Source organism: Hypanus sabinus, chromosome 7 (assembly GCF_030144855.1).
Source record: "Hypanus sabinus isolate sHypSab1 chromosome 7, sHypSab1.hap1, whole genome shotgun sequence".
Taxonomy (NCBI): Eukaryota; Metazoa; Chordata; class Chondrichthyes; order Myliobatiformes; family Dasyatidae; genus Hypanus; species Hypanus sabinus.
This window is the reverse complement of record NC_082712.1, coordinates 38,343,451-38,369,527: the sequence shown is the minus strand read 5'-3', so window position 1 is coordinate 38,369,527 and position 26,077 is coordinate 38,343,451. Positions and strand designations below refer to the sequence as shown.

At 38.5% G+C, this 26,077-nt stretch overlaps 1 protein-coding gene across 3 annotated transcripts in view; it reads right to left on the bottom strand.

Moving 5' to 3' along the window:
- Positions 1 to 26,077, bottom strand: part of poc5 (POC5 centriolar protein homolog (Chlamydomonas)) — a 123,690-nt gene that overhangs the window by 69,765 nt on the left and 27,848 nt on the right. For 2 of the 3 annotated variants that reach the window (XM_059974524.1, XM_059974526.1), the window contains exons 4-7: positions 24,720 to 24,824; positions 17,027 to 17,235; positions 3,880 to 4,056; positions 648 to 752 (exon numbers count right to left, since the gene is read on the bottom strand). In XM_059974524.1, the coding sequence (XP_059830507.1) occupies positions 648 to 752; positions 3,880 to 4,056; positions 17,027 to 17,235; positions 24,720 to 24,824 (596 nt within the window). The remainder of the gene's footprint in view (positions 1 to 647; positions 753 to 3,879; positions 4,057 to 17,026; positions 17,236 to 24,719; positions 24,825 to 26,077) is intronic. The other variant, XM_059974525.1, reaches the window with a different exon arrangement.

Sequence of the window (26,077 nt, the reverse complement as noted above, 5' to 3'; positions counted from 1 at the left end):
CAGGTCATTAGGTGGATTTAAGGCAGGGCTTGAAAAGTTCTTGATTGGACAAGGCACCAAAGGTTACAGGGAGTGGGGCTGAGGAGGGGGATCAGCCATGATTGAATGGCGGAGCAGACTTGATGGGACAATTGGCCTCATTCTGCTCTTATGTCTCATGGTATTATCAGTTTATACCATTCAGGATGGTGTAGCAAATAAAGGAACATAATTAAATAGCTCTGACCAGAAATTGATACTTTAATTATAAATGCTATAATCTGACTTGTCTGAATCTTTCTTCTCTAAATAACTGTTTGGAGAATGTTGAAATACTGGTAGCACATGTAGTATCTAAATCATGATTCTACTATTTTCGTAAGATCATTGTCCACAACTCTCGTATTCCCCATGACTACTGATTTTCGATTACAGAAGGGTCAATCACTTAGAACGCCATTGCACATTCATTTAGTAAAACCTGTTCTGCTTTATTGGGATCAATAAAGTATCTATATATCCATTCTAGATTTTTCTTCAAATATAATTGAGGCATGATTATGTGTTTCATGTGGTACTCTGTAGAATATGGGAAGCTAAAAACTATCACAAAATAATATCCATTCAGTTAGCTTTAATGTATATTCTTAGCATGCATTCAAACATACTTCTGCTTTCGCTTCTGAATGTTGAAGTCGCCACTGTGTAAATCTACGCATCAATTCAATCTTCTCTTTTAGATTCTTAAGACCTTGAATCAAGTTGGAAATCACCTTTGTAGATAAAAAAAAATGGAACTCAGTCTCATTTTATTGATGGCTTCTGAAACAATTAAATATGCTCAAAAACATTATTGAACATCACTACGCTCTCAATTAGACTCCCCCCACCTCCAGTACAACTTTGTATAGTCAAAGATCTGAAATCAAAAAAATCAGATTACAACTTGCATCTGTAATTAACTTTTGTCCTTTTAATCTTGATATTTTACCCATAATCTAGATTGAAGATTAACACAAGGTTAGAGAAAAAACTAAACTGGGTTGGTGAATGCATTGTCAAATCTCTCTCTCTCTATATATATATATATAAAAAATAGATAGATAGATCAGCAGAGCCATGTTACGACCATGTTGAAGGTTGACACAGTTTCAACCTTCTTTCAGTCCCGACCTCTGGTAATACTCATGCAACTTTCATGTTCTCCTACGTAAGTTTCTTGCCAGATCTCAATTATGTGGCAGTTAGTAGGTTAATTGGTTACTGCACGTTGTCCTCAGTGTAGAAGAATGACAAGAGTACTACGGGTGGGGAAGAATCATGGTTAAACATAACGGAATATAGCTACAAACGTGGGGGAAATAAAATGACTGTTAGCACATGAATGACCTCTGTCTTTGTTGCAAGGAGAAACAGGGTATGAGGAGAATTTTGTTTTTTTTTAACTAAAAGCATCCATCAATAGAAATAAGACAAATGAAACCTTATTTTTAGTGCCAAAGACTGTTTATCTGTAATTACTAATTAGCATTGATCATACATTTAACACCAATTAAAATGCATCCAGATTTTACTTTGCTTCATTGCAGGTCCTTTGAAAAATAGATCTGATTTGAACTTGTGCACAATTGCACAGGTTCAGCCACCTTACATCCCTCAACACATTTCAAACAGTCAGTAAAGCATCATTTTCATGAAACCAAGGCACCTCTCAGACAGCATTTCTAAATTGAACATTTCTTCACATACTACAACTTCAAGCAGAGAAAAAAAAAGTATGAGCAAAGGCACTACCCCAAATCATTACTCCTATGGCTAGTTCACATTACATATTAAATAGAAAAAGAAAGTCAAGTGGTTAAAAGGTAACTTTTCCAATCTCACCAGCACTGTAAAAACTAGAAATTAATTATGATTCCAGTTATAGTATTTTTCAAATTTTTAAGAACATAAGTAAAATAGAAGACTGTTTGATTGGAAGTTGAAGATGGTGTTAGAAGTGAAGAGAGCAGATTTAAAAAGGTAGAATCATTATAGCCTGAAAGCAAAGTTGTTTTGGTCAAATTTGAATGAGGTATCAAGAGAAGCCAAGATGCTGAAGAACTGTATGTGAACCTTGCAAAACAACATTTTTTTGTCAAAGTGAGTTACAAGGAGTGGCTAGATAGATTGGCACATATTTCCTTATAGCACAGGAGGCTGAGGCATGGTTTTAATAGAAGTTCATAAAATCTTGAGGAGCACGTGTAAGAGCATATAGCCAAAATCTTTTCTGTGGAGTAGGGATGTCCAAAACTAATGGGACTAAGTATAAAATGAGAAGGAGTTATTATTTTGGAGGACCTGTCCTAAGCCCACCATGTAATTGTAATGTTGAAGAAAGCACTGGAGCACCTCTAGTTTAAGGTTTTGTGAAGATTCGACGTGGCATTTAAAACTCTGACAAACTTATATAAATGTGTAGTGGGGAGTATATTGACTGGCTGTGTTACAGCCTGGTATAGAAATAACAATACCCATGAACGAATAACCTACAAGTAGTAGTGGATACGGCCTAGTCCATCACGGGTAAAGCCCTCTCCATCATTGAATCGATCATTGTGTAACACTGTCACTGGAAAGTAGCATCCATCACCAGGGACCCCCACCACCCAGGACATGCTCTCTTCTCACTGCTGCCATCAGGAAGGTGGTACAGAAGACTCAAGACTCACACCAACAAGTTCAGGAACATTTAGTACCCTCAACCACCAAGCTCTTGAACTAAAGAGGGTAACTTCACTTGCCCCATCACAACTAATGGACTCACTTTCAGGGACTCTTCATCTCATGTTCTTGATATTTATTGCTCATTATATTGTCATTTCTTTCTTTTTGTATTTGCACAGTTTGTCTTGTTTTTCATAGATTCTGTTATGGTTATAATTCTACAGATTTATTGAGAATTAATCAAGAAAATGGATCTCAGTGTTGTATATAGTGACATATATACATTGATAATAACTTTATTTTGAACTTTATAGTGTGCCAACAGCACTGACTATGAAGTTATACAAAGAAAGGTTCTGATTTTCTATTTTCCCACTACCACCCAAATCCAAACTGCCATTTTCCTACTTCTGTGCCATTCTGCAAAGCACTAACATTTCTGATGTTCCTGTACAATGCAGGAACTATTGCAGAACAGACAACTCACTGCCCAAACAGAGCCATTATAATAGCCAATGAAGTCTGGTGAAGACTTAAGGCTCATGAGTTGTGGAAAATAAACTCAAAAATGGATATATTTCGGGGCCCTTGCAATTTTAAAAAGAACATTTAAAAATTAAGTTAAGTTATAGAAAAACATTAATACTTGACTTTCTCTTGTGCTGGGAAATAGAAATTCTCCATGTGAAGGGAAATAGAGCTGCAACCAATGGGAGCTGTATGGAAGAAATGGATTGACATCTTTGGAAATCAAGACTTCAACAGTGATCAACAGACAAGTCTCCGAATTTGAGTCTATATTATTTTCAATTATAGGTATAAGTCACAACAGATTGAAATATTCAGTCATTGTGTCATGTATTTTGGGAATTGGGCTGCAATTCAAACGTTATTACTGGATGGCAGCTCATTTAATGTTCCTCTCCAATGACATTGGGTTATGCTATTCCTTATTCAAAACCTGCAGATATGAGAGAGTGCTCCAAAGTCATCTAGGTAAATACAATTCAACTTTCTGAAGGGAATGAAAGCATATTCCTTAGCAAATATAGCCAATGTTACATTACCTCTAAACTCTGGACAATGCTGAGACTTAATTTCATATTTATTTTATCCTCACAATATGTTAAAAGTTCTGTTAAAAACCAGTTTATCTTATATTAAATACTTCTGTCAAACCAGTTACTATACCTCATCTTTTCTTCGAACAGAATCCTCATAAGTACGAATTAGCTGGTTTAAGTTCTGGGTCCGGGAGGCCATTTGTGCAATTTGAGCTTCATGCTTCTCCTTTTCTTCTTTTAACTCCTGCTTATGTTGTTCGATTACTGAAAGCCTCCACTGGCGAATTTCAAAAAGAATATTGGCCTTCCAAAAAAAAAAAAGAAAGCTATCTTTTTAACTTTATCAAAGATACACAATAGCAGAGTGTACTATTCACACTTATTTTAAAAAACGTAATTAAACAAGTCCTTCTTATGAACTCATTTGTACAAAATACTTTTTCCCCTACAAAAGTAATTAAGCCATAATATCAACAGTAATGTTTAATAAGTTAAGGTAACTATATTACCCAAATGCTTAATTACCCCACAGGAGCAGGACAACTATTTTAAATGTTCAAGTCCAGTTTTGATTGTTCCCTCTGCACTCCTTTTCATACAACTGTTCATTTTTTTCATATTTTCCTCATTTAAATGCAAATTACACACTTGAAAATCTTAAAAACAAAGTAGCAGCAACAAAGGCCTTCCTGACTCCTGTGTCTACTTCTTCAATCAATACAATCATGGCTGATCTTACTCCTCAGCATCACTGCACCAACTCCCAATTCCTTGATTGCTTTTATAAATATCCAACAAATTCCACTTTGAAGATGTACAGAAAATTAATTTTCACAGATTCAATTAAAAATTTCTCTTCCTTTCATTACTGAACCTTTTATTTTGAGGCTACGATCACAGGTTCTCCAGCCAAATGAAGTGTTAATTCCACATTTATTCTTTCAAGTCTTTTAAGAATTTTATGCATTTCAAGGAAATCACTCTTCAATCAGGACAGCATAGGAACATTAATAATTAGAAGTAGGTCAACTAGCCTCCCAAGCCTGCTCTATCATTTATTGAGATAATGGCTGATCTTCTACCTTGACCTTCATTATGCCCAAACTATCAATGGGGTTTTTGAATCTTAATGAACAAAGCCTCTATGTGGCCCTCTGTTGGTCGACATCGACCATCAATATTGTGTCCTAGCCATCTACATTGTTGTTGTAGCACTGCCAGCATGCAAGCCAGAGCATATGTAGAGCATGCAGTCGGCTCCCCTCTCCAGGCAGCTCATGAATCCACAGGAAAAGCAGAGGCCAATACAGTTTTGCTCCATTGATGTCACAGGAGTTGCCAGTCAGCATTGAACTGCCTTAAGGACTCCAGCTCCAGAATGTTCCTTTGGGTTTACTTCTGAAGCCTCCCCATGAGTGGGTATAGCCACAAGGCAGCGGAGGTTTGAGATAAGAGTTTTCCTTCTGCTGGATGAGCTGCCAACCACCACTGATGAGCTCCATCTGCCTGGACATGCCTTGAGAATTTCAACAAGTCAATACCTCTGGGTGACAACATTCTATACAAAATAGAATACCCTTTGTACCAAATGGCTTAATCCTGTTTCTGAGACTGACTCTTGGTTTCAAACAACAGGAAAAATATTCTTCCTGCTTTTAAATTCTTGGAAGGTTAGATAAAATCAAGTTTCAGTGAGGAAAATTCATTTGTACTGTGTAGTGAGCTGTGAAGAGGATAGTAATAATTTAAGGAGACTGTCAGGCTGGCAGAAGGGGCAAAAATGTGTGGCAGATAAAATTAATGCCAAGATATATGAACTGTTAAATTTTGGTAAAAAGAATACGAATGAATATAAACCAGAAGATAAATCTCGCAAAGATTCAGTTAATATTTGTTCTGTGATTGTATAAGCTTTCTTGCTTTTTCAATCTTTTTATTAAGTTTTAAACACGTATACATAGTCATAATAGTACAAAGAGAGAAGGATTATATTATTGGTAGTTAACACATATTGATATAAGCTACAGGTAACACCAATATAGTTGACCCCCAAGCTCTTAATATAAAGATGATATAAAGAAATAAAAAGATAAAAAAAGATTAAAAAAGAAATTGGAAAATCAAAAAACAAGGTAAACTAGATTAAACAAAGCTGGGCTGATTTTATTTTCCCCCCACATCGGATACAATAATTAATGCCATCAACTCTGCTCCTCTACCTATATTTGTTAATACCGTTACGAAGGATGAACAACTCTGATGGGCAGAAGAGTACAGAGTTGCCCATGTCCCCCTCCCCTGGGAAAACCACCAACTGTTACTGTTAGCACGCTGCTCATGAGAGAGAATGAGAGAGAGAGACACAGATAAGAGGAAAACAAGTTGGAACATCTGCTGCTGATAAGAGAGAGGAGAGGAGCCATTGATTTACTGTTATGTCTTTTGGAGAGGGCTGTTTACTTGGTACCATTCTGTTCATTAAAATTCCTCAGTGGACAGCCGGAATGGGCTGGTTTGATGGGCCAAGCCATTCAAAACTGACTGACACCTGAGACCCCATGAGTGGGGATAAAAGTGAGGTCTGGGGAGACACCCCTCAGACACACCAAGAGACAAACTAGTGAGCACTGCTTAAGTGTTGGAACCCACGAGAAAAGTGTGGGGCATCAGAGACTGAACGAAGGATCAGTCGATTTTAACTCAAAGTGTTTATAGCCAGGCCGGTGGGGGCTTGTGTGTGTCCACCCTTGCCTGGGTGACGAGTCCACCATAGAAGAACGGTCTAGCTAAAGGACAGAGGGGTCATACCTGAATGGCCACAACAACATATTGACGGATCAAGAAAATAAAGGAATGTTTGAATGACTGTAGCTGTCACTGTTTGCTCACCCTCTCTCTCCCTCCCTCCAACAGATACAACAAAAGAATCAACAACTACCTCAGCCTACATGAACTGAACTTTATACTTTCCCATGATCATTCCTTATCCCCTAGACAACGATAGAGCTTGTTTATTATTGATTATTATTATACCCACACTTCTAGGTTTAGTATTGATAACGTGTATTATCTGTATAATTGCATTGTTGATATTGATTTGTATATTTTACTAATAAACACTGTTTTGAAAATAGTACCAGACTCCAACGGATACTTCTATCTTTGCTGGTAAGACACCCAGTTACGGGGTACGTAACAATACAAAGAAATCAGAAAGGGTCAAATAACATTTTATGAAAATATTCAATAAATGGCCTCCAAGTTTCTTCAAATTTAACTGAGGGATCAAAAGTACCACTTCTAATTTTTTCTAAGTTTAAACAGGATACGGTTTGGGGAAACCATTTGAGATATAGTCGGAGGGTTAATCTCTTTCCAATTCAATAAAATGGATCTTCTAGCGATTAAAGTGGCAAATGCAATCATCCGACAAGCTGAGAAGGGTAAGACCATCATTGGTAGATCAAAGATTGTGGTAATAGGATGAGGTTGTAGATCAATACGCAAAACTATAGAAACAGTATCAAAAATATCTTTCCAATATTTTTCCAAGGAAGGGCAAGACCAAAACACATGAGTCAAAGAAGTTCCATCAGAATGGCATCTATCACAGAATGGACTTGTATGAGAATAAAAGCAACCTAATTTATCTTTAGACATATGGGCCCCATGAACCACTTTAAATTGAGTCAACGTATGTTTAGCACAAATAGAAATTAACTAATTGAACATTTTCCCCCCCATTACCCTATAGATAAGGAGAGTTGAAGTTCCTTCTCCCATTCATTTTTAATTTTATCAGATATACCTGTTTTCATAATCATAAACGTGTATCACATTCCCACAGGAAATGCCAAGTATAATAGGTGAATCGCAAATAGCAATAGCTAAAGGTTCCAGGGCAATATCAAATAGCAATGGGTTAAGAGAGCAACCTTGCCTAGTGCCCCGAAACAACTGGAAGAAGGGAGATCTTATATTATTGGTTAAGTACCGAAGTGGTATGATATATCAATTTAATCCAAGAGATAAATTTCGAGCTAAATTTAAATTTCTCAAGCATGCTAAATAAGCATACCCATTTAACTCTATCAAACACTTTCTCAGCGTCCAATGAGATGACACATTCTGGAATTCTAGATGAAGGAGTATAAACAATATTCATTAATCTCTTAATATTAAAAAACGAATAACGATTTTTAATAAATCTGGTCGACAAATAATTTGAGGCCAATTGGTGAGTTGCCAATATTTTAGAAAAAAATCTTGGAATTCACATTCAATAAGGATATGGGCCTAAATGATGCACATTCAGTGGAATCCTCATCTTTTTTTTAAGAATTAGGGAAATAGAAGCACCGTAAAAAGATTGTGGTAATTTACCTATAAATAATGCATCCTTAAAAATTCTACACAACCAGGGAGAAAGTACAGTAGAGAAGGATTTAAAAAATTCTACTGTGTAGCCATCTGGACCAGGTGCTTTACCTGAATTCATTGAGGAAATAGCATCCTTTATTTCTTGTTCCATGATAGGAGGATCTAATACTAAAAGTTCATTGGGTGATAAGTTTGGTATATTCAATTTCCTTAAGAATTTGTGCATTATAGTGGGGTCATCAGGAAATTCTGATTGCTATAAAGAGGTATAAAATTCTTGAAAAGATCTCTGTTGGGTGGGGGGGGGGGAAATGACTTACCTGGGACAAGCTGCGGAAGTCGGATCTCTGGCACCGTCTGGTTCTGCAGTGCAGAAGGGAGGGTGGATAAGAGGAGAGCAGTAATGATAGGTGACTCGATAGTTAGAGGTACAGACAGGTGGTTCTGTGGTTGCAACCGGGACTTCCAGATGGTTTGTTGCCTGCCGGGTGCTAGGGTCAGGGATGTCTCTGATCGCGTGCACTGCATTCTGAAATGGGAGAGTGAGCAGCCAGATGTCATGGTACACATCGGTACCAATGACGTAGGAAGAAAGAGTGAGGAGGTCCTGAAGAGTGAGTATAGAGAGCTTGGTAGGAAGTTAAAAAGCAGGACCTCAAGGGTGGTAATCTCAGGATTGCTACCTGTGCCACGTCCCAAAGAGGGTAAGAATAGGATGCTCTGGAGGATGAATATGTGGTTGAGGAACTGGTGTAGGGGACAGGGATTCAGAATCATTGGGACCTCTTCTAATGCAGTTGTACAAGTCCTTGGTGAGACCACACCTGGAGTATTGTGTGCAGTTTTGGTCCCCTAATCTGAGGAAAGACATTCTTGCCATAGCGGGAGTACAGAGAAGGTTTACCAGATTGATTCCTGGGATGACAGGACTTACATATGAAGAAAGACTAGATTGACTGGGCTTATACTCACTGGAATTTAGAAGATTGAGAGGGGATCTTATTGAAACGTATAAAATTCTAAAGAGATTGGACAGGCTAGATGCAAGAAGATTGTTTCCGATGTTGGGCAAGTCCAGAACGAGGGGTCACAGTTTCAGGATAAAGGGGAAGCCTTTTAGGACCAAGATGAGGAGAAACTTCATCACACAGAGAGTGGGGAATCTGTGGAATTCTCTACCACAGGAAACAGTTGAGGCCAGTTCATTGGCTATATTTAAGAGGAAGTCAGATATGGCCCTTGTGACTACAGGTATCAGGGGTATGGAGAGAAGGCAGGTACAGGGTTCTGAGTTGGATGATCAGCCATGATCATACTGAATGGCGGTGCAGGCTCGAAGGGCCAAATGGCCTACTCCTGCACCTTTTTTTTTATGTTTCTATGTTTCTTCTGGGGCAGGTGGGACCTGTACAAGAGAGACAGGTTACACCTGAACTAAAGGGCACCAATATCCTTGCAGGGAGGTTTGTTAGTGCTGTTGGGGGGTGGGGTTTAAAACTAGATTTGCAGGGGGATGGGAACCAGAATGCCAGAGTAGATAGTGGAGCAGGGCTGAAATAAATGTTAAAGTTTCATGCAAAGTCACAAATAGAAGGATTGTGTGTGGTGGTAATAATTTTCTGAGGTGTGTCTATTTCAATGTAAGGAGCATTGTGGGGAAGACTGATGATCTGAGGGCGTGGATTGACATGTGGAATTATGACATTGTAGCCATTAGTGAAATTTGGCTAAAGGAGGGGCAGGACTGGCAGCTTAATGTTCCAGGGTTCCAATGTTTCAGACGTGATAGAAATAGAGGGATGAAGGGTGGGGGGAGGTGGCATTGCTAGCCAGGGAAAATGTTACAGCAGTGCTTTGGCAGGACAGATTAGAGGGCTTATATATTGAGGCCATATGGGTGGAGCTGAGAAACAGGAAAGGTATGACCATATTAATGGGGTTGTATTATAGACCACCCAATAGTCAGCAAGAATTGGAGGAGCAAATCTGCAGAGAGATAGCAGACAACTGCAGGAAACAAAGTTGTGATGGTAGGGGATTTTAATTTTCCACATTGATTGGGACTCCCATCCTGTTAAAGGTCTAGAGTTTGTAAAATGTGTTCAGGAGTTTTCTAAATCAATATATAAAGGTACTGACTAGACAGGAGGCAATATTAGATCTCCTATTAGGAAATGAGTTAGGACAGGTGATGGAGGTGTGTGTAGGGGAACACTTTGGTTCCAGTGATCATAACGTCATTAGTTTCAACTTGATCATGGATAAAGATAGATCTGGTCCTCGGGTTGAGGTTCTAAACTGGAAAAAGGCCAAATTCAAAGAAATGAGAAAGGATCTAAAAAGCAAACACGAGAAAATCTACAGATGTTGGAAATTCAAACAACACACACAAAATGCTGGTGGAACACAGCAGGCCAGGCAGCATCTATAGGGAGAAGCACTGTCGACGTTTCAGGCCGAGACCCTCCGTCAGGATCTAAAAAGCGTGGATTGGGACAGGCTGTTCTCGGGCGAGGATGTCGTTGGTAAGTGGAAGGCCTTCAAAGGAGAAATTTTGAGAGTGCAGTGTTTGTATGTTCCTGTCAGGATTAAAGGCAAAGTGAATAAGGAACCTTGGTTCTCCAGGGGTACTGGAACGCTGATAAAGGAGAGAGAGAGATGTATGACATGTATAGGAAACAGACCAAATAAGATACGAGTATAGAAAGTACAAAAAATACTTAAGAAAGAAATGAGGGCTAAAAGACATGAGGTAGCTTTGGCAGTCAAGGTGAAGGATGATCTAAAAAGCTTTCTGCAGGTATGTTAACAGCAAAAGGATAATAAGGGATAAAATTGATCGTCTTGAAGATCAGAGTGGTCAGCTATGTATGGAACCAAAAGAAATGGGGGAGATCCTAAATGGCTTTTTTTGCATCTGTATTTACTGAGGAAACTGGCATGGAGTCAATGGAAGTAAGACAAACAAGTAGTGAGGTCAAGGAACCTATACTGATTGAAGAGGAGGCAGTGCTTGCTGTCTTGAGGCAAACCAGAGTAGATAAATCCCCAGGACCTGACAGGGTATTCCCTCGGACCTTGAAGGAGATTAGTGTTGAAATTGCAGGTGAGGCACAGGAGGATTGGAGGATAGTTCATGGTGTTCCGTTGTTTAAAAAAAAAGCTCTAAAAGTAATCCAGGAATTTATAGGCTGGTAAGTTTGACGTCGGTAGTAGGTAAATTATTGGAAGGAATACTAAGAGATAGGATTTACAAGTACTTAGATAGACAGGGACTTATTAGGGAGAGTCAACACAGCTTTGTGCATGGTAGGTCATGTTTAACAAATCTATTAGAGTTTTTCGAGGAGGTTACCAGGAAAGTGGATGAAGGGAAGGCAGTGGATGTTGTCTACATGGACTTCAGTAAGGCCTTTGACAAGGTTCCGCATGGGAGATTAGTTAAGAAGATTCAGTTGCTAGGTGTACATGGTGAGGTAGTAAATTGGATTAGACATTGGCTCAATGGGAGAAGCCAGAGAATGGTAGTGCAGGATTGCTTCTGAGTGGAGGCCTGTGAATAGCGGTGTGCCACAGGGATCAGTACTGGGTCCATTGTTATTTGTCATCTATATCAATGATCTGGATGATAATGTGGTAGATTGGATCAGCAAATTTGCTGATGATACAAGGATTGGAGGTGTAGTGGACAGTGAGGAAGGTTTTCAAAGCTTGCAGAGGGATCTGGATCAGCTGGAAAAATTGGCTGAAAAATGGCAGATGGAGTTTAATACAGACAAGTGTGAGGTATTACATTTTGGAAGGACAAACCAAGGTAGAACATACAAGGTAAATGGTAGGGCACTGAGGAGTGCAGTAGAACAGAGGGATCTAGGAATACAGATACAAAATTCCCTAAAAGTGGCATCACAGGTAGATAAGGTAGTAAAGAGAGCTTTTGGTACATTGGCCTTTATAAATCCAAGTATTGAGCATAAGAGTTGGAATGTTATGGTGAGGTTGTATAAGGCATTGGTGAGGCCGAACTTGGGAGTATTGCGTGTAGCTCTGGTCACCGAATTACAGTAAGGATACTAATAAGGTTGAAAGAGTGCAGGGAAGGTTTACAAGGATGTTGCTGGGACTTGAGAAACTGAGTTACAGAGAAAGATTGAATAGGTTAGGACTTTATTCCCTGGAGTGTAGAAGAATGAGGGGAGATTTGATAGAGGTATATAAAATTATGATGGGTATAGATAGAGTAAATGCAAACAGGCTTTTTCCACTGAGGCTAGGGAGAAAAAAAAAACCAGAGGACATGGGTTAAGGGTGAAAAGGGAAAAGTTTAAAGGGAACATTGGGGGGGGGGGGGTGGCTTCTTCACACAGGGAGTGGTGGAAGTGTGGAATGAGCTGCCAGATGAAGTGGTAAATGCGGGCTCGCTTTTAACATTTAAGAAAAACCTGGACAGGTACATGGATTAGAGGTGTATGGGCAGGGTGCAGGTCAGTGGGACTAGGCAGAAAAATGGTTCGGCACAGCCAAGGAGGGCCAAAAGGCCTGTTTCTGTGCTGTAATGTTTTATAGTTCTAAGCTATGCTCCATTTGAAGTTTGACCCTCTTTTTATAAAGCTCCTTACTAGGAGCAATGGAATATTTTTTGTTGATTTCTTTGATCTTATCAACCAACATACAGATTTCTTTATTAATTCGTTTTTTCAGTCCAGCAGAATATGAGATAATTTGCCCACAGATGTATGCTTTAAAAGTATCCCATAATATCCAGCAGAAAATTTCTTCCGTAAAGTTTGTTAAAAGAAGAAATCAATCTGTTTCTTAATAAAATTAACAAAGTCCGAGTCCTGAAGTAGAACGGAATTGAATCACCATTGACCAAAACTAGGTGTATCCATTAATTTGATAGAAAGTTTCAGGGCGCATGGGCAGAAATAGCAATGGAATTGTAGTTGCAGTCAATAACAGAAGGAATTAAACATTAATAAAAAAGTAGTCAATTCTAGAATAATTGTGATATACCTGAGAAAAGAATGAAAACTCTTTATCCTTTGGATGCAAAAACTTCCAAATTTCTAAAATTCCAAAATCAAGCATAAAGGAATTGATAGAAGTAGCCAATTTATTGGGAAGTACCTGATTAGATAGACCTATCCATTGAAGGATTTAAATAGCAGTTAAAATCTCCACCCATTATCAACATATAACCATTTAAGTTAGGAAGGAATGTAAATAAGAGTTTAAGAAATTCAGGATAATCAACATTTGGAGCATCAACATTAACCATAACCAGTTTTTTGTTACAGAGCAAACCTGTAATTAACAAGAATCTACGATTCGGATCCAAAATTGTTTCATAGTGGACAAATGATATTGATGAATCTATAAAAATAGAAACTCCTTTCACTTTGGCCTGAGAGTTAGAATGATATTATTGGCCTTTCCAAAACCTGAAAAAACACTGATCCTCTTCTTTCCTCATACAAGTTTCTTGTGCAGAGATAATATGGGAATTCATTCCATGGAATACTTTATAAATATATTTTTCTCTTTCATTGTATGATTTAAACCGTTTGTATTCCAAAAAACAAAATTAATAACCTTTTCCATCAAATCAGAATCAATCGTATGTTATGTAAAGAGTTAACCAGATTGCAAACTCATGAACCCGGAGGAGGTAAAAAGATTCAAGGAGGAACCGGAAGTTAAGACATAACGGACCTTTTAGTAGTTTCACATTAGCCCAGGTGAAAAAATCTAAACTAAAAAAAAACATCTCCCCCACCAACAAAGACCCGGAAATAGGCCAGAGATTGGCCAAGAGATAATCTATAACTAAATATACCCCCATCTCTCCTGAAGGCAGCCAATAGTCAAAAAATGTGTAAAAATAAATCAAAAAAGAGAAAAATAAAAATAAAAACTACAGTGATTTTATAAGTTTAAATCATAAAGCAGAGTACCATCATACTAATATTTCAAAAAAAAAGCAAAACAAGCGCCAATTCATATTCTTATAAGGTCTTCTGGAAAGAAGAAAGCAGGATGACACTGCAGGATGACACTGTAAGAAAAGGGGGTGAATGCTTCTCCATTCAAAGAAAGGAAATCAAACAGCAAATCATCTCCTAAGTTAATTTCAAACAATAAAAAAGAGCAGAATCACAAAAAGGGAGCAGAAAAGCTTAATCTAGAAATACAAAAAATATCTACACTGGGAACGAAAAGTGCGAATGCTCGCATTATAACGGATCAGATCTGTAAGCTAGTTAGTAGCTTAAAAATACAAGTAAAAACCAAAAAATGGAATAACATTAATTAAGCCGTAGCTGAAGAACATTGTTCATCGAAAAATTTTTGGGCTTCATTTAATGACTTAAACAGACAACGAGAATCATCAGAAAGGACAATTCTTAATTGGACAGGAAACAGCAGGGCTGGTTTGAGACCCATTTGAAAGAATTCCGACATCAATGGCTTAAAAGCCATTCGTTCCTTCCAAACTTCGGGGCTGAAATCTTCGATGAAGCGCAATTTGAAACTTTGAAATTCAAACATGCCTTTCCACCGAGCAGCATGTATCAGACGATCCTTGATATGAACGTAATGGAGACGAATATTAACTGGTCTTGGTTCAGATCCAGTGGGTTTTGGATGTAAAGTACAATGAACGCTGTTGATTAATGGAGGGGCATCCAGAACTTCTGTGCCAAACTCATCAAATAAAAATTGAGAAAAGAATTTGATAGTATTACGACTGTGCCCCAACTCTGAGGGGCCGAAGGGTACAAAGTAGTCCCCTCCTTTTTGAGAATCGCAAGATCGCTATTAATTCAGGTCAGGAGACCCAGGAAATGAGAGAGAGACGTTTGGAATGTGTCCTGGCCTTCGCGGATAACGGATAACGGCCATTGTCTCTTGGAGACGGAATTGTGTATTGAGTACTGTACTTCATGGAAGCCCTCAGGGAACGATCAGAGGTGGTTGGGTGAGGGATTGCATCATCCCAACCTGATTGACATCTGAGACCCCGTGAGTCAGGATAAAAGAGGGTCTGGGGAACCACCCCTTTAGACGCACCAGGAGAAATGCTAGAAATCCCGTGACAGCGTTTAATAGCGAAAGGCAGTGGAAGGCCCAAGTGTGTCCTTTCCTGTTGCCTGGGATTGGGGCCTTACCATGGAAGATGGCTTAGCTAAAGAAGAGATCACCACCAACGACATTTCGAAGGATCGACATCATAAAAAGGAAAACTGGCAAGTTCTAAACGTTCTAAAGTTCTAAACATCCGCATCTCTCCCCAACCAAAAGCTGCAGCCTGAATGAACTAAAGTGGCTTTTATATTTCCATCGGACAATACATTATCCCCTAGACAACGATAGAGCTATTTCTTATTGATTATTATTATACCCGCACTTTTAGATTTAGTACTGACGACATATATTAGCTGTATGATTGCATTGATATTATTTTTGTGTATTTTTATCAATAAATACTGTTAAAAATAGTACCATCAGACTTCAACGGACCTCTCTATCTTTGCTGGTAAGTGACCCAGTTACGGGGTACGTAACAATAGGATCACCCTTCTCAATATCTTCAGGAAGACCGATTATCCGTAGATTCTGTCTTCGGGATCAATTTTCAAGGTCGGTAACTTTGAATTTATAACGATCCAACTGCTCAGACATCGAAGACAAAATTTGTTCTGAAGTTGTAATCCTTCGATCTCTCTGCTGAGCTCCTTCCATCAAGTTCTGAAATTCTTGCTTGTTGTAGTTCAAATTCACGTTTAAATGATTTAAAATTATCCTCAACCATCTTTAAAATTCCTTCAAACACGGCAAATTTGTGACTTAGCTTATCCTCTAAAAGTTTTGACATTGTTTCAAAAGTTAAAGGAGATTGCTTAGATGATTTCAAATCACCATCTTTTTTCCCCATTAGCATCAGTCTTTCCTGTTTTTAGCTTCTCGTGATCTTGTATTCATTTCCAGTAACTTAAAGTCAAAGTCCAAAAATATGTCTATAACATTAACCCTTTAGTGTATGTATAAAACAAAGTAAATAAGGGTGGCATACAAGTAAAAGGAATGGAGCGAAGCCGAAATGAATCTCATGCCAGGAGCACCAGCAGGAGAGTCCCTGAATAAGTTTTCAAATGGCAGTTTGAGAAAATGATTAAGAATGTATATGGGATCAAAGGCTTTATAAATAGAGGCAGAGTGTACAAGAGCGATGAAGTGATTAACCTTTTTAAAACGCTGGTTCACAAGTATTATGTAAAGTTTTGTCACAGTACATTAAAAAAAGGCATGAAGGTTGCAGAGAAGTGCAGAAGAGATTTAATTTATTGATTCCAGGGATGAAAGACATAATTAAGTGGTTCGTTTGGAGAAGCTGGGTTGTTCTTTGAACATAAAAGCTCCAAGAACATCTAACACAAGTTTTTAAAAATCATTGGGGATTAGACAGTGCAGCTAGAGAAAATCTTTCAATTTGCACATGGATAGATGGTGGTGGGGGTGGGTCAAAAGCTCAGAGATGTGGAATTACAGTGACTCAAAAACAACCAGAAACAAGAGGGGTTTTTTTTTAAATACGCAACTGCAACAAATAGTCAAATGCATTGCTTGGATATTAAGGCAGAAATCAACTATCATGTTCAAGAGGAATCTGAAAGGAAATAACCTTCAGGATATGGGAGAGAGCTACCTGGATCTTACTTATCAAATTGGTACAGACTCAAATGTGCCAAATCGCCTCCTTGCATTTTGCAATTCTCTCCCACTTCAGTCATTACTTAAGTCAGTACTGAACACTTATTTCAATCAATGTCAAATCTTTGCTAAATAATCAATGAAGATAGTTGCATTAACACAGCTCCAACTTTACTGACCTTGAGTTGGTCACTTGCAATGTTGAGTATATTTTCTACCTTATCCAGATTTTCAGCTGGAATAGGCAAATGATGCACTGACTGAGACATCACAGGTGTTCTTGTAACTGACACATGCGAAGGGGTCCTTTCAGAGTGAAAAAGCCTTTCTATAGGTAAAACTATATTTGATGCAGATGGAACAGTTATCTTCTGGGAAACTTCCTGGCCTGTAAAATAGGAGCATGGTGTTCAATAAGCTCTTTTACAAAATTCAAACTTAATTGTAAGAGGCAAAATATACATGAAGTAATGAAGCAATGCCACACAAGCCCTTAAAATGATCCACTCATTTAATTGCTCTATGAAAATTGAAACTTCCACAGAACATATGCAATCTCGTTACATGATTTTACTAACTGAAATAAAAAGCAATTTACAAGACAAATTGGGAACCAATAATCTAAATTTACAATATAAAAAAAATGCACCCCTACAACCCATTAGACTTCATTCACCTTATCATAAGAGAATCTAGGTCAGTTTTGCATTTTATAAAACACTGACATCACAGGAGTTAAATGCATCATAGTAGACACTATATTTAACATTAGTAAGAAACACAGTAGTGACATCATAATACACTGATCATAAAACACAAATTCTGCTGTATGTGAAACAAGCTCCATGAGATTGCCAAAACGAATGGTTTTTGTAATCATTTTATTTTGTAATATTTCTGAATAAAGTATATTTTTTGGGGAAAAAAAATTATTCTCAAATCTTTAAAAGGTAACAAAGAAGCAATATGACTTTAGTCAAGTAGTGCATTTACAGCATGAGCACCAGTGGAGAAAAGGCAAAATAATGATATTATGAATACTGTTAATTATTACTTCCTGAATACCAATGATTAAAAGGACCAGAGAAACGTTATGCCCACAAAACACTTGCTTCATTTTTCTTTACTCCTACTCAAACATTACTTTGCTTCTCCAACCCACATTTATACACATCGACAATCAAGCAACTGTTCTCCTGCACCATTTGCCTCAGGTTGTCTTATTCATGTTAATATTATATTTTCTATGCAAAGCATGCTTTTCCAATAAATTGAGACTTGTATATTAGCTTCAGAAATTAACCTTAAATACACTTCAACTATAGTTTTCTAAAATTAACAAAGAATCAATTCTAGATAACACTACCCTGCTTAGTTTTAGCAAAGAAACAGCATCCTAAAAAAAAGTACCCTCAATTATACAAGTAATCTCACAAGAACAAAAATTATTTTTTCCATTCACAAAATGATGGAGGCCAGGCAGCAACTCTGGAAAAGAGTAAACAATTGATATTTCAGGCCAAGACACTTCATCAGGTTGTATGTTTTACTTTGACTTCTAGCATCTGCAGTTTTTCTCTTGTTTATTTTTAAATTACTGATTATGCAAAACAAAATTTAAGCCAAAGATGATGTGGATCTTTACAACTGGGGCAGTTAAAATTACATTAGAGATAAGGAAATAAGAAAGAACTTATAGAAATACTTCGTCAGTCACAAAAGATGTAGAAAGCCTCACAGAAACAATGGAGAACAAAATGTTCCAAAGTGGATGGGAATTTGAAAACTAGTGTTAACAAAAATTTTGGAGAATTTAATGGAACTGAAAGCCAAAAAAATAACCACTACCTACACTACTTACCGCTAGGCCTACATTCCTTGCTAAGACTTTTGAAGAGATCGCTACAGATATAATGGGTGTTCAGGATGACAGCTTCCAAAATTCCAAGAAGGTAGCAAATCCTATCTCACTATATAAGACAATAAGACATTGGAGCAGAATTTGGCCATTTGGTCCTTCAAGTATGCTCCACCATTCAATCATGGCTGACACTTTTTTGCCCTCCTCAGCCCCACTCCCTTTGATGCCATGTCCAATAAAGAAACTATCAAGCTCTGCTTTAAATACACCAACAATCTGGCCTCCACAGCTGCCTGTGGTAATAAATTACACAAATTCACCACCCTCGGGCTAAAGAAATTTCTCCACATCTCTTTTAAATGGAAACCCTTCAATCCTGAGGCTTCTATCCTACTCTTCTATCCTCTTGTCCTTCACCATGGGAAACATCCTTTCCACTTCTACTGTCTAGGTCTTTCAACATTAGAAAGATTTCAATGAGATTGTCCCTCATCCTTCTAAATTCCAACAAGTACAGAGCCAGAGCTATCAAATGTTCCTCATATGATAATCCTTTCAATCCTGGAATCAACCTTGTGAACCTCCTCTGAACCCTCTCCAATGCCAGCACATCTTTTCTCAGATGAAGAGCCCAAAACTATTCATGATACTCAAGCTGAGGCCTTACAAAGCCTCAGCATCATATCCCTATTTTTGTATTCTAGACCTCCTGAAGTGAATGCTAACATTGCATTTGCCTTCGCCTTCCTCACCACCAACTCTAACTGCAAGTTAACCTTTAGTGTGTTCTTTTCTTTAGGGTGTTCTGCATAAGGATTCCCAAGTCCCTTTGCATCTCAGAGTTTTGAATTTTCTCCTTGTTCAGAAAATAACCTGCACTTTAGTAGAAGAAATAAATGCGCATGACCATGCATTTTGCAACATTGTATTTCATTTGCCATTTTCTTGCCCATTCTCCTAATTTAAGTCCTTCTGCAGCTTACCCATTTCCTCAACACTACCTGCCCCTCTACCAATCCATATCATCTGCAAACTTGGCGACAAAACCATCTATTCCATCTTCTAAATCATTGATATAAAGCGTAAAAAACAGTCCCAACACAGACCCCTGTGGAAAACCACTAGTCCTTCCAATTCACTTTGGCCAACTCTTCTCTCCTACCACTGTAATTTCCTTTACTCTACTGAAATACTGCAATGCCAGACTTTATTTTCTCCCTATCAAATATGAAGTTCAATTCAACCATATCGTGATCATAGTCTCCTAAGGGTTCTTTTATTTTAAGTTCTGTCATCACCTCCGGTTCATTACATAACACTCAATCCAGTATAGCTGATTCCCTAGTAGGCTCAACAACAAACTGCTCTAAAAAGCCATCTTGTAGGCATTCAACAAACTCACTTGAGATTCATTTCCAACCTGACTTGCCCAATCGACCTGCATGTTGAAATCTCCCATTGTAATCTGGTCTACATCCCAGCTATTGGGTGGCCTGTATATAACTGCCATCAGGGTCCTTTTACCTTTGCAGTTTCTTTACTCAACCCACAACGATTCAACATCTTCCAATCCTATGTCACATCTTTCTACTGACTTAATGCCATTGTTTATCAGCAGAGCCACGCCACCCCCTCTGCCTGACTTCCTAACCCTCTGATACAACGTGCCAGCTTGCAGCTCCCAACTACAACCATCCTTCAATTATCCTGACAATCTGTAATAGCGCAACAAGATAGTCCACCTTATTTCTTGTACTCTGTGCACTGGGATATAACACTTTTGAATACAATATTTGCTACCCCTTTTGGTTCTACATCCCTAATGCACTGATACTCACCCTGCTGGCTGCAATTATGTCCTATCATCTACCTGCCCTTCCTGACACTATGACTGCACTCTATCTTTGCTTTTTTACTATCTGTCCTGTGTCCCTTGAACTAACTTGGCAGAACTGGTGTAAAACACTACCCAACAGCTCTAACAAATCTGCCAGCGAGAATGCTAATTCACCTCGGGTTCAGGTGCAACTGTCACTTTTGAACAGGTTATACGTCCCCCATAAGAGATCCCAATGATCCAAGAACCTGAAGCCCTGCCCCTGCACCAGCTTCTCTGCCCAATGAAGCAGTGGAGGCTACCTCAGTAAATATATTTAAGACAAAGTTGGATAGATTTTTGCATAGTAAGGGAATTAAGGGTTATGAAGAAAAGGCAGGTAGGTGGAGATGAATCCATGGTCAATTCAGCTATGATCTTATTGAATGGTGGAACAGACTCAACAAGCCAGATGGTCTACTCTTGCTCCTGTTTCTTACATTCTTATGTTCTCAGCCTTGCACTAATCTGCCAAATTACTCTGTTTCTACCCTCACTGGCACGTAGCAGTGATAACATGAGATGAACGAAGTCCAGAGGGTTCTGGGTGTTATAGTACACAAATCACAAGGTAGGTGGGTAGGCGCAGCAAATGGCAAGGGAGGCACCTTTACTTGCAAGCGGGTTGGAGTTTAGGAAAAGGAAAGTATTGATACAATTCTACCGATGAGACCACAGTATTGAACCTATTTTAAAATGTATACTGGCATTTGAGGGTCTCCCAAGTGACTCACTAGGCAAATTTTTGGTACGAGAGATTTGCCCTACCCTGCGAAGCGAAAGGAATTAGATGAATGCCTGAAACAAGAGGGTAAATAACAGAAAGGCAAGATGTTTCCACGATTATGAGAATCTGACAATGGGAAAGAGTTACAAGATTAGGGGCAATCACAAAGCTGAGAAGCACAAGAGGTTGTTCTTACAAAGGTTTGTGAATCTCTGTAGCTCCCTACCTCGTAATATCATGGAGGCTAAATCATTGCAGGTATTTAGAGGCAGTACATTGATTTTTGAAGAATTATGAAATTGAAGGCTATAAGGAGCTAGCACAGAAGAGAGGAAGAAAGGCTCATGGTCACAATCATGTTGAATGACATACAAGAGTCAAGCAACATCCTCCTGCTGGTGTTCTACTGTTTATTCTTGAGTACAGAGAGGAAAAAAGCTACTAACTAGCTAGTCTAACATCAATGGTAAGGAAACTTCTGGAAACTTAAGGAAATGGCATTGTTAAGCATTACAAATAAAAGAGACTACTGTATATGGTGAATTAAGCTTTTCACAAGTCATTCACTAAGGTACCACAAACAATTAAACAAAATGACAGCGAATGGGATTGGGCTAGCCTACGGATGTGGACTGAGGATTTGTTAACAAACAGAAAAAGAAATAAACTTATCTTCTTTGAACTGACTGGTTACATCTGGTGATGCCACACATGTACAGTGCTAGTAATCTAAACCACTGAATCAACAAGGTGACCTAGGCTGATAAAGCTGGGTGGGAATGCAGCTTGTAAGAAGCTACAGGGAGAGGCTGCATAGATGCACACACGCTAGGTCAGTGGCAAATGGAATATGCTATAGGTGTGCACTGTAGGTTTATATGCTGTTTTTCAAAATTGGGAGATTGATAAAGTGATACATTCAGAGGGACTCGGGTATTGTAGGTACAGCAAGTAGTAATGGCACAGTGCGGCTATTCTCTCAGAACCGTTTGAGCAGAATGAGCGTAAACAGCATGTTTCCAAGTTTAAAATAAAGAGAGTTGATCTTATGAGATCAAACAGAATTCTTACAGGGAAATGCCAGAATGAGGCGTCCTCAGTATCTCCACTCAGAAGGGAGATAAGAGGAAATTCATTTTTGAAATTCTCTATACACAAGGCTCACTTGCTGAGTGTGTTCAAGACAGATAGATAGATTTTTGAACATTAAGAGGATCAATGAATATTGAACGGTGCAGAGGAGATTTACAAGGATGTTGCCTGGATTGGGGAGCTTGCCTTATGAGAATAGGTTGAGTGAACTCAGCCTTTCCTCCTTGGAGCGTCGGAGGATGAGAGGTGACCTGATAGAGGTGTACAGGGTAATGGGAGGCATTGTTCGTGTGGACAGTCAAGAGGCTTTTCCCCAGGACTGAAATGGCTAGCACGAGAGCGCATATTTTTAAGGTGCTTGGAAGCAGGTACAGAGGAGACGTCAAGAGTAAGTTTTTAAAAAAAAAAATGCAGAGAGAGGAGAGTGCGTGGAATGGGCTGCCGGCAGCGGTGGTGGAGGCGGAAACAATAGGGTCTCTTAAGAGACTCCTGGATAGTTACATGGACCTTAGAAAAATGGAGAGCTATGGGTAAGCCTAGGTAGTTCTAAGGTAGGGACATGTTCGGCACAGCTTTGTGGGCCAAAGGGCCTGTATTGCGCTGTGGGTTTTCTATGTTTCTATGAAATTAGTGAACAAAAACTGTATGGAAACAAAAGATTAGTCATTTTATTAAAAGGAAGAGCAGAAAGAGAACTGAATGGTTTCCAATTCTCTTTCCTACTCATATGTTCTCATGTTCTAGTTTGCTTGCTAATATCCAGTTTTTTTAAAAAGAAATATGTTCTTTTTCTATAATACTTCACATAATTCATTTAAACCTGACACTGTAATGCTTTGAACTACATTCATTCAAACTTGGATAACATCATTACATGTATTATTTTTCAAATAAATTGGGGTGATCGTGTCACAGACTGCAAGGCTGTTGCCTCACAACCCCAACTATTAGGAATCCTGACTTCTGGTGACATCTGTGCAGTTTGCACATCTCCCTGTGAAAGCATGGGTTGCCTCTGAATGCTTAGATTTCCTTCTTCATCCCCACTACATAGCAGTTGACAGGTAACTGGCAGGCAAGATTTGACCTTAGAGGGTTGGAAGAGTCAATGGAAATATTGTGGAGAATAAATTGGATTTGCGGAAATGGGCAATAATGGAGCTATGCAAGAGCACTTGTCCATTGCATGCACTTTTTCCCCATTGTAAGCTTTAAAAGATGCCTGGTACAATTTGAGAACCAGAGGTGTTCTTAGTATCCTGAACATGCTGACAATGGGAAATACCACAGTGGTAATACCTTTAGTGCAATTCAACCACCAGGGCAAGACATGTTAAGTGCCGGGGTTAGGACTGAGCTTAAGTTACCACTTAATGCACTTTAGTAAACTATTTAAGAACTTTTAAAAAGCTATTTATTAATGCTTTTTGGGAGGGTGATTTTAGATGCATATCATATTTATACTGAGTTAAATACTGTATGTAATTAGTTTTGCTATAATAAGTGTATGGGACTCTGGAAAAATGTTGAATTTCCCCTTGGGGATAAATAAAGTATCTATCTATCTATCTAGTTGGGCAAAGTCAACTGCCTACTTGTATGATGAAAGGAAGGTAAATGTTGAAGTAACTTAAGATGCTCAGCTTTAAGAACTGCTTCTAATATGTGGTGTGATGTCTTAATGCTGGTATTACTGACCTCCAATAACCACAACAACACTACTTTGTGCCATTTAGGACTACAGCCATTGATGTGCTTTCCCCTAATGGTCTTTGACTTCTGGAAAAACCTAGCCAATTGCTTGATCTCAGTTTTACTAGAGTTTTTGACTATACATTTGATGTTTTTGACTTCAAATGCTTTTTTTTCCCCCAAAAAAGGTGTTTCTCCTTACTATTGGAATTCAGTTCTTTGACTCACATTATAAGACAAAATTCTTAAGTGCAGTAAATTCTTTACTGCTGTTAACCAAGTATATTAAATCTTTTGAAGTTCACCCAATCAAATTTTCTAAGTTTTTAAGGATTACTTAACTGCATAGAAATGAGTACCTTTTCAGACAGCTTCAATAACCAACTTATAATTTATAAAATTCACTCAAGGAATTGCTGTAATAAACAGATAACTTACAAACTTAAAGTCTGAGTAAACAGGGCAGTGCCCCGCCATTTCAGTCCTGTATTTACATCAGAACTAATCAGCAGTACTATTGGAAATGCATCAAGTGTCACTGCTGGCACATGAAAGTATTATTAAAATCATTCCATCCATGTATTCCTTCCCAAAAATCTACACAGTTTTCGTTTGAGTATGTACCTTCCAGAGATTTTTCTTTTTGTGCCGAATCAGGTTTCTCAGGGACCAATGTTATGCCTGCAGCCCATTGTCCTTCATGCCTCTCCTGTTCTGTTGGAAAACCTGCTGGAATATCAATGTAAATAATTCTTAATGACAATATTCACTGTCAGAGTTCTTTCTCTACGGTGAAAATTAGATCTTAACCGCTTAAACTTAAAAATTTAACACAGAGCTTAATGAAGAAAAGTATTTTCACATTAGGCCTTAAAAATTCCTCTACAAATGTTATAAGCAGGGGCATATCTTTTTAATCACAATTCAATAATACCAACACACAAAATGCTGGAGGAACTCAGCAGGCCCAAAATGTTGACAGTTTATTATTTTCCTGATGTGCTTAGTTCCTCCAGCATTTTGTGTGTGTTACTCTGGATTTCCAGCAGCTGCAGAAATCTCTTATCAATAATACCAAATATCAAATATTAAATATTCAACATCATAAGCACATGCCCTAACTTACTTGTCCCTAAAATCAAAAACCTGTGAATAACAGTGAAATTACTTCCAGTTATTGGAAGTGATTGGTCATGATTATGGCCAACACACAACATTGCCACTGCTTTCAATAAATGTTTTTAAAAATTTTTAAGCAAAAGGTAAATGCATTTGAAGTGCACATTAAGAGTGATTAACCCTAAACAATGATTAACAGAGATTTCTGGCCTCGTTATCAAATATTCACATCCAGAGAGACAAGAATAATTCTAATCATTGTGATATGATATATATGTGTAGAGGATTTAATTAGGAGAGAAAATCATTTGATTCATGACTACTGATAAAAGTTCAAAATTTGAAATGGGACCAACTGGATAATTCCTAGAACCAGAATAAGAGGAGAAATGCAAGTTCCCAAGTTCAACCCAAACCTGATGGTCTCCCTGACGATGACGCCTGCAGGAAGCGCAGCCAACTCCAGCTCCTAAAAGACTGCATTACGGAGCTGGAGTTGGAGTTGGATGAACTAAGAATCATCCAAGAGGCACAGCAATTGATAGATAAAACTTTTGAGCAGGTGGCTACACCCAGAGTGCAGAATCCGGGAGTAGAAGGATGAATGAGAGATGCAAAGAGAGAAAGAAGTCATTGCAGGATCCCCCTGCAGCCATTCTCCACAGCAACAGGTATACCCTTTTGGATACTGCTGGGTGGGGGTTGGTGGCCTACCTAGGCAAGACAGCAGCAGCCAGACCAATAGCCCCATGGTCAGCTCTGAGCCTCAAGAGGGGTACGGTGAAGTCAGGTGGAACAATACTCATAGGGGACACGATAGTTAGGGGGACAAATAGCAGATTCTGCAGCAGCAAGAGAGATAT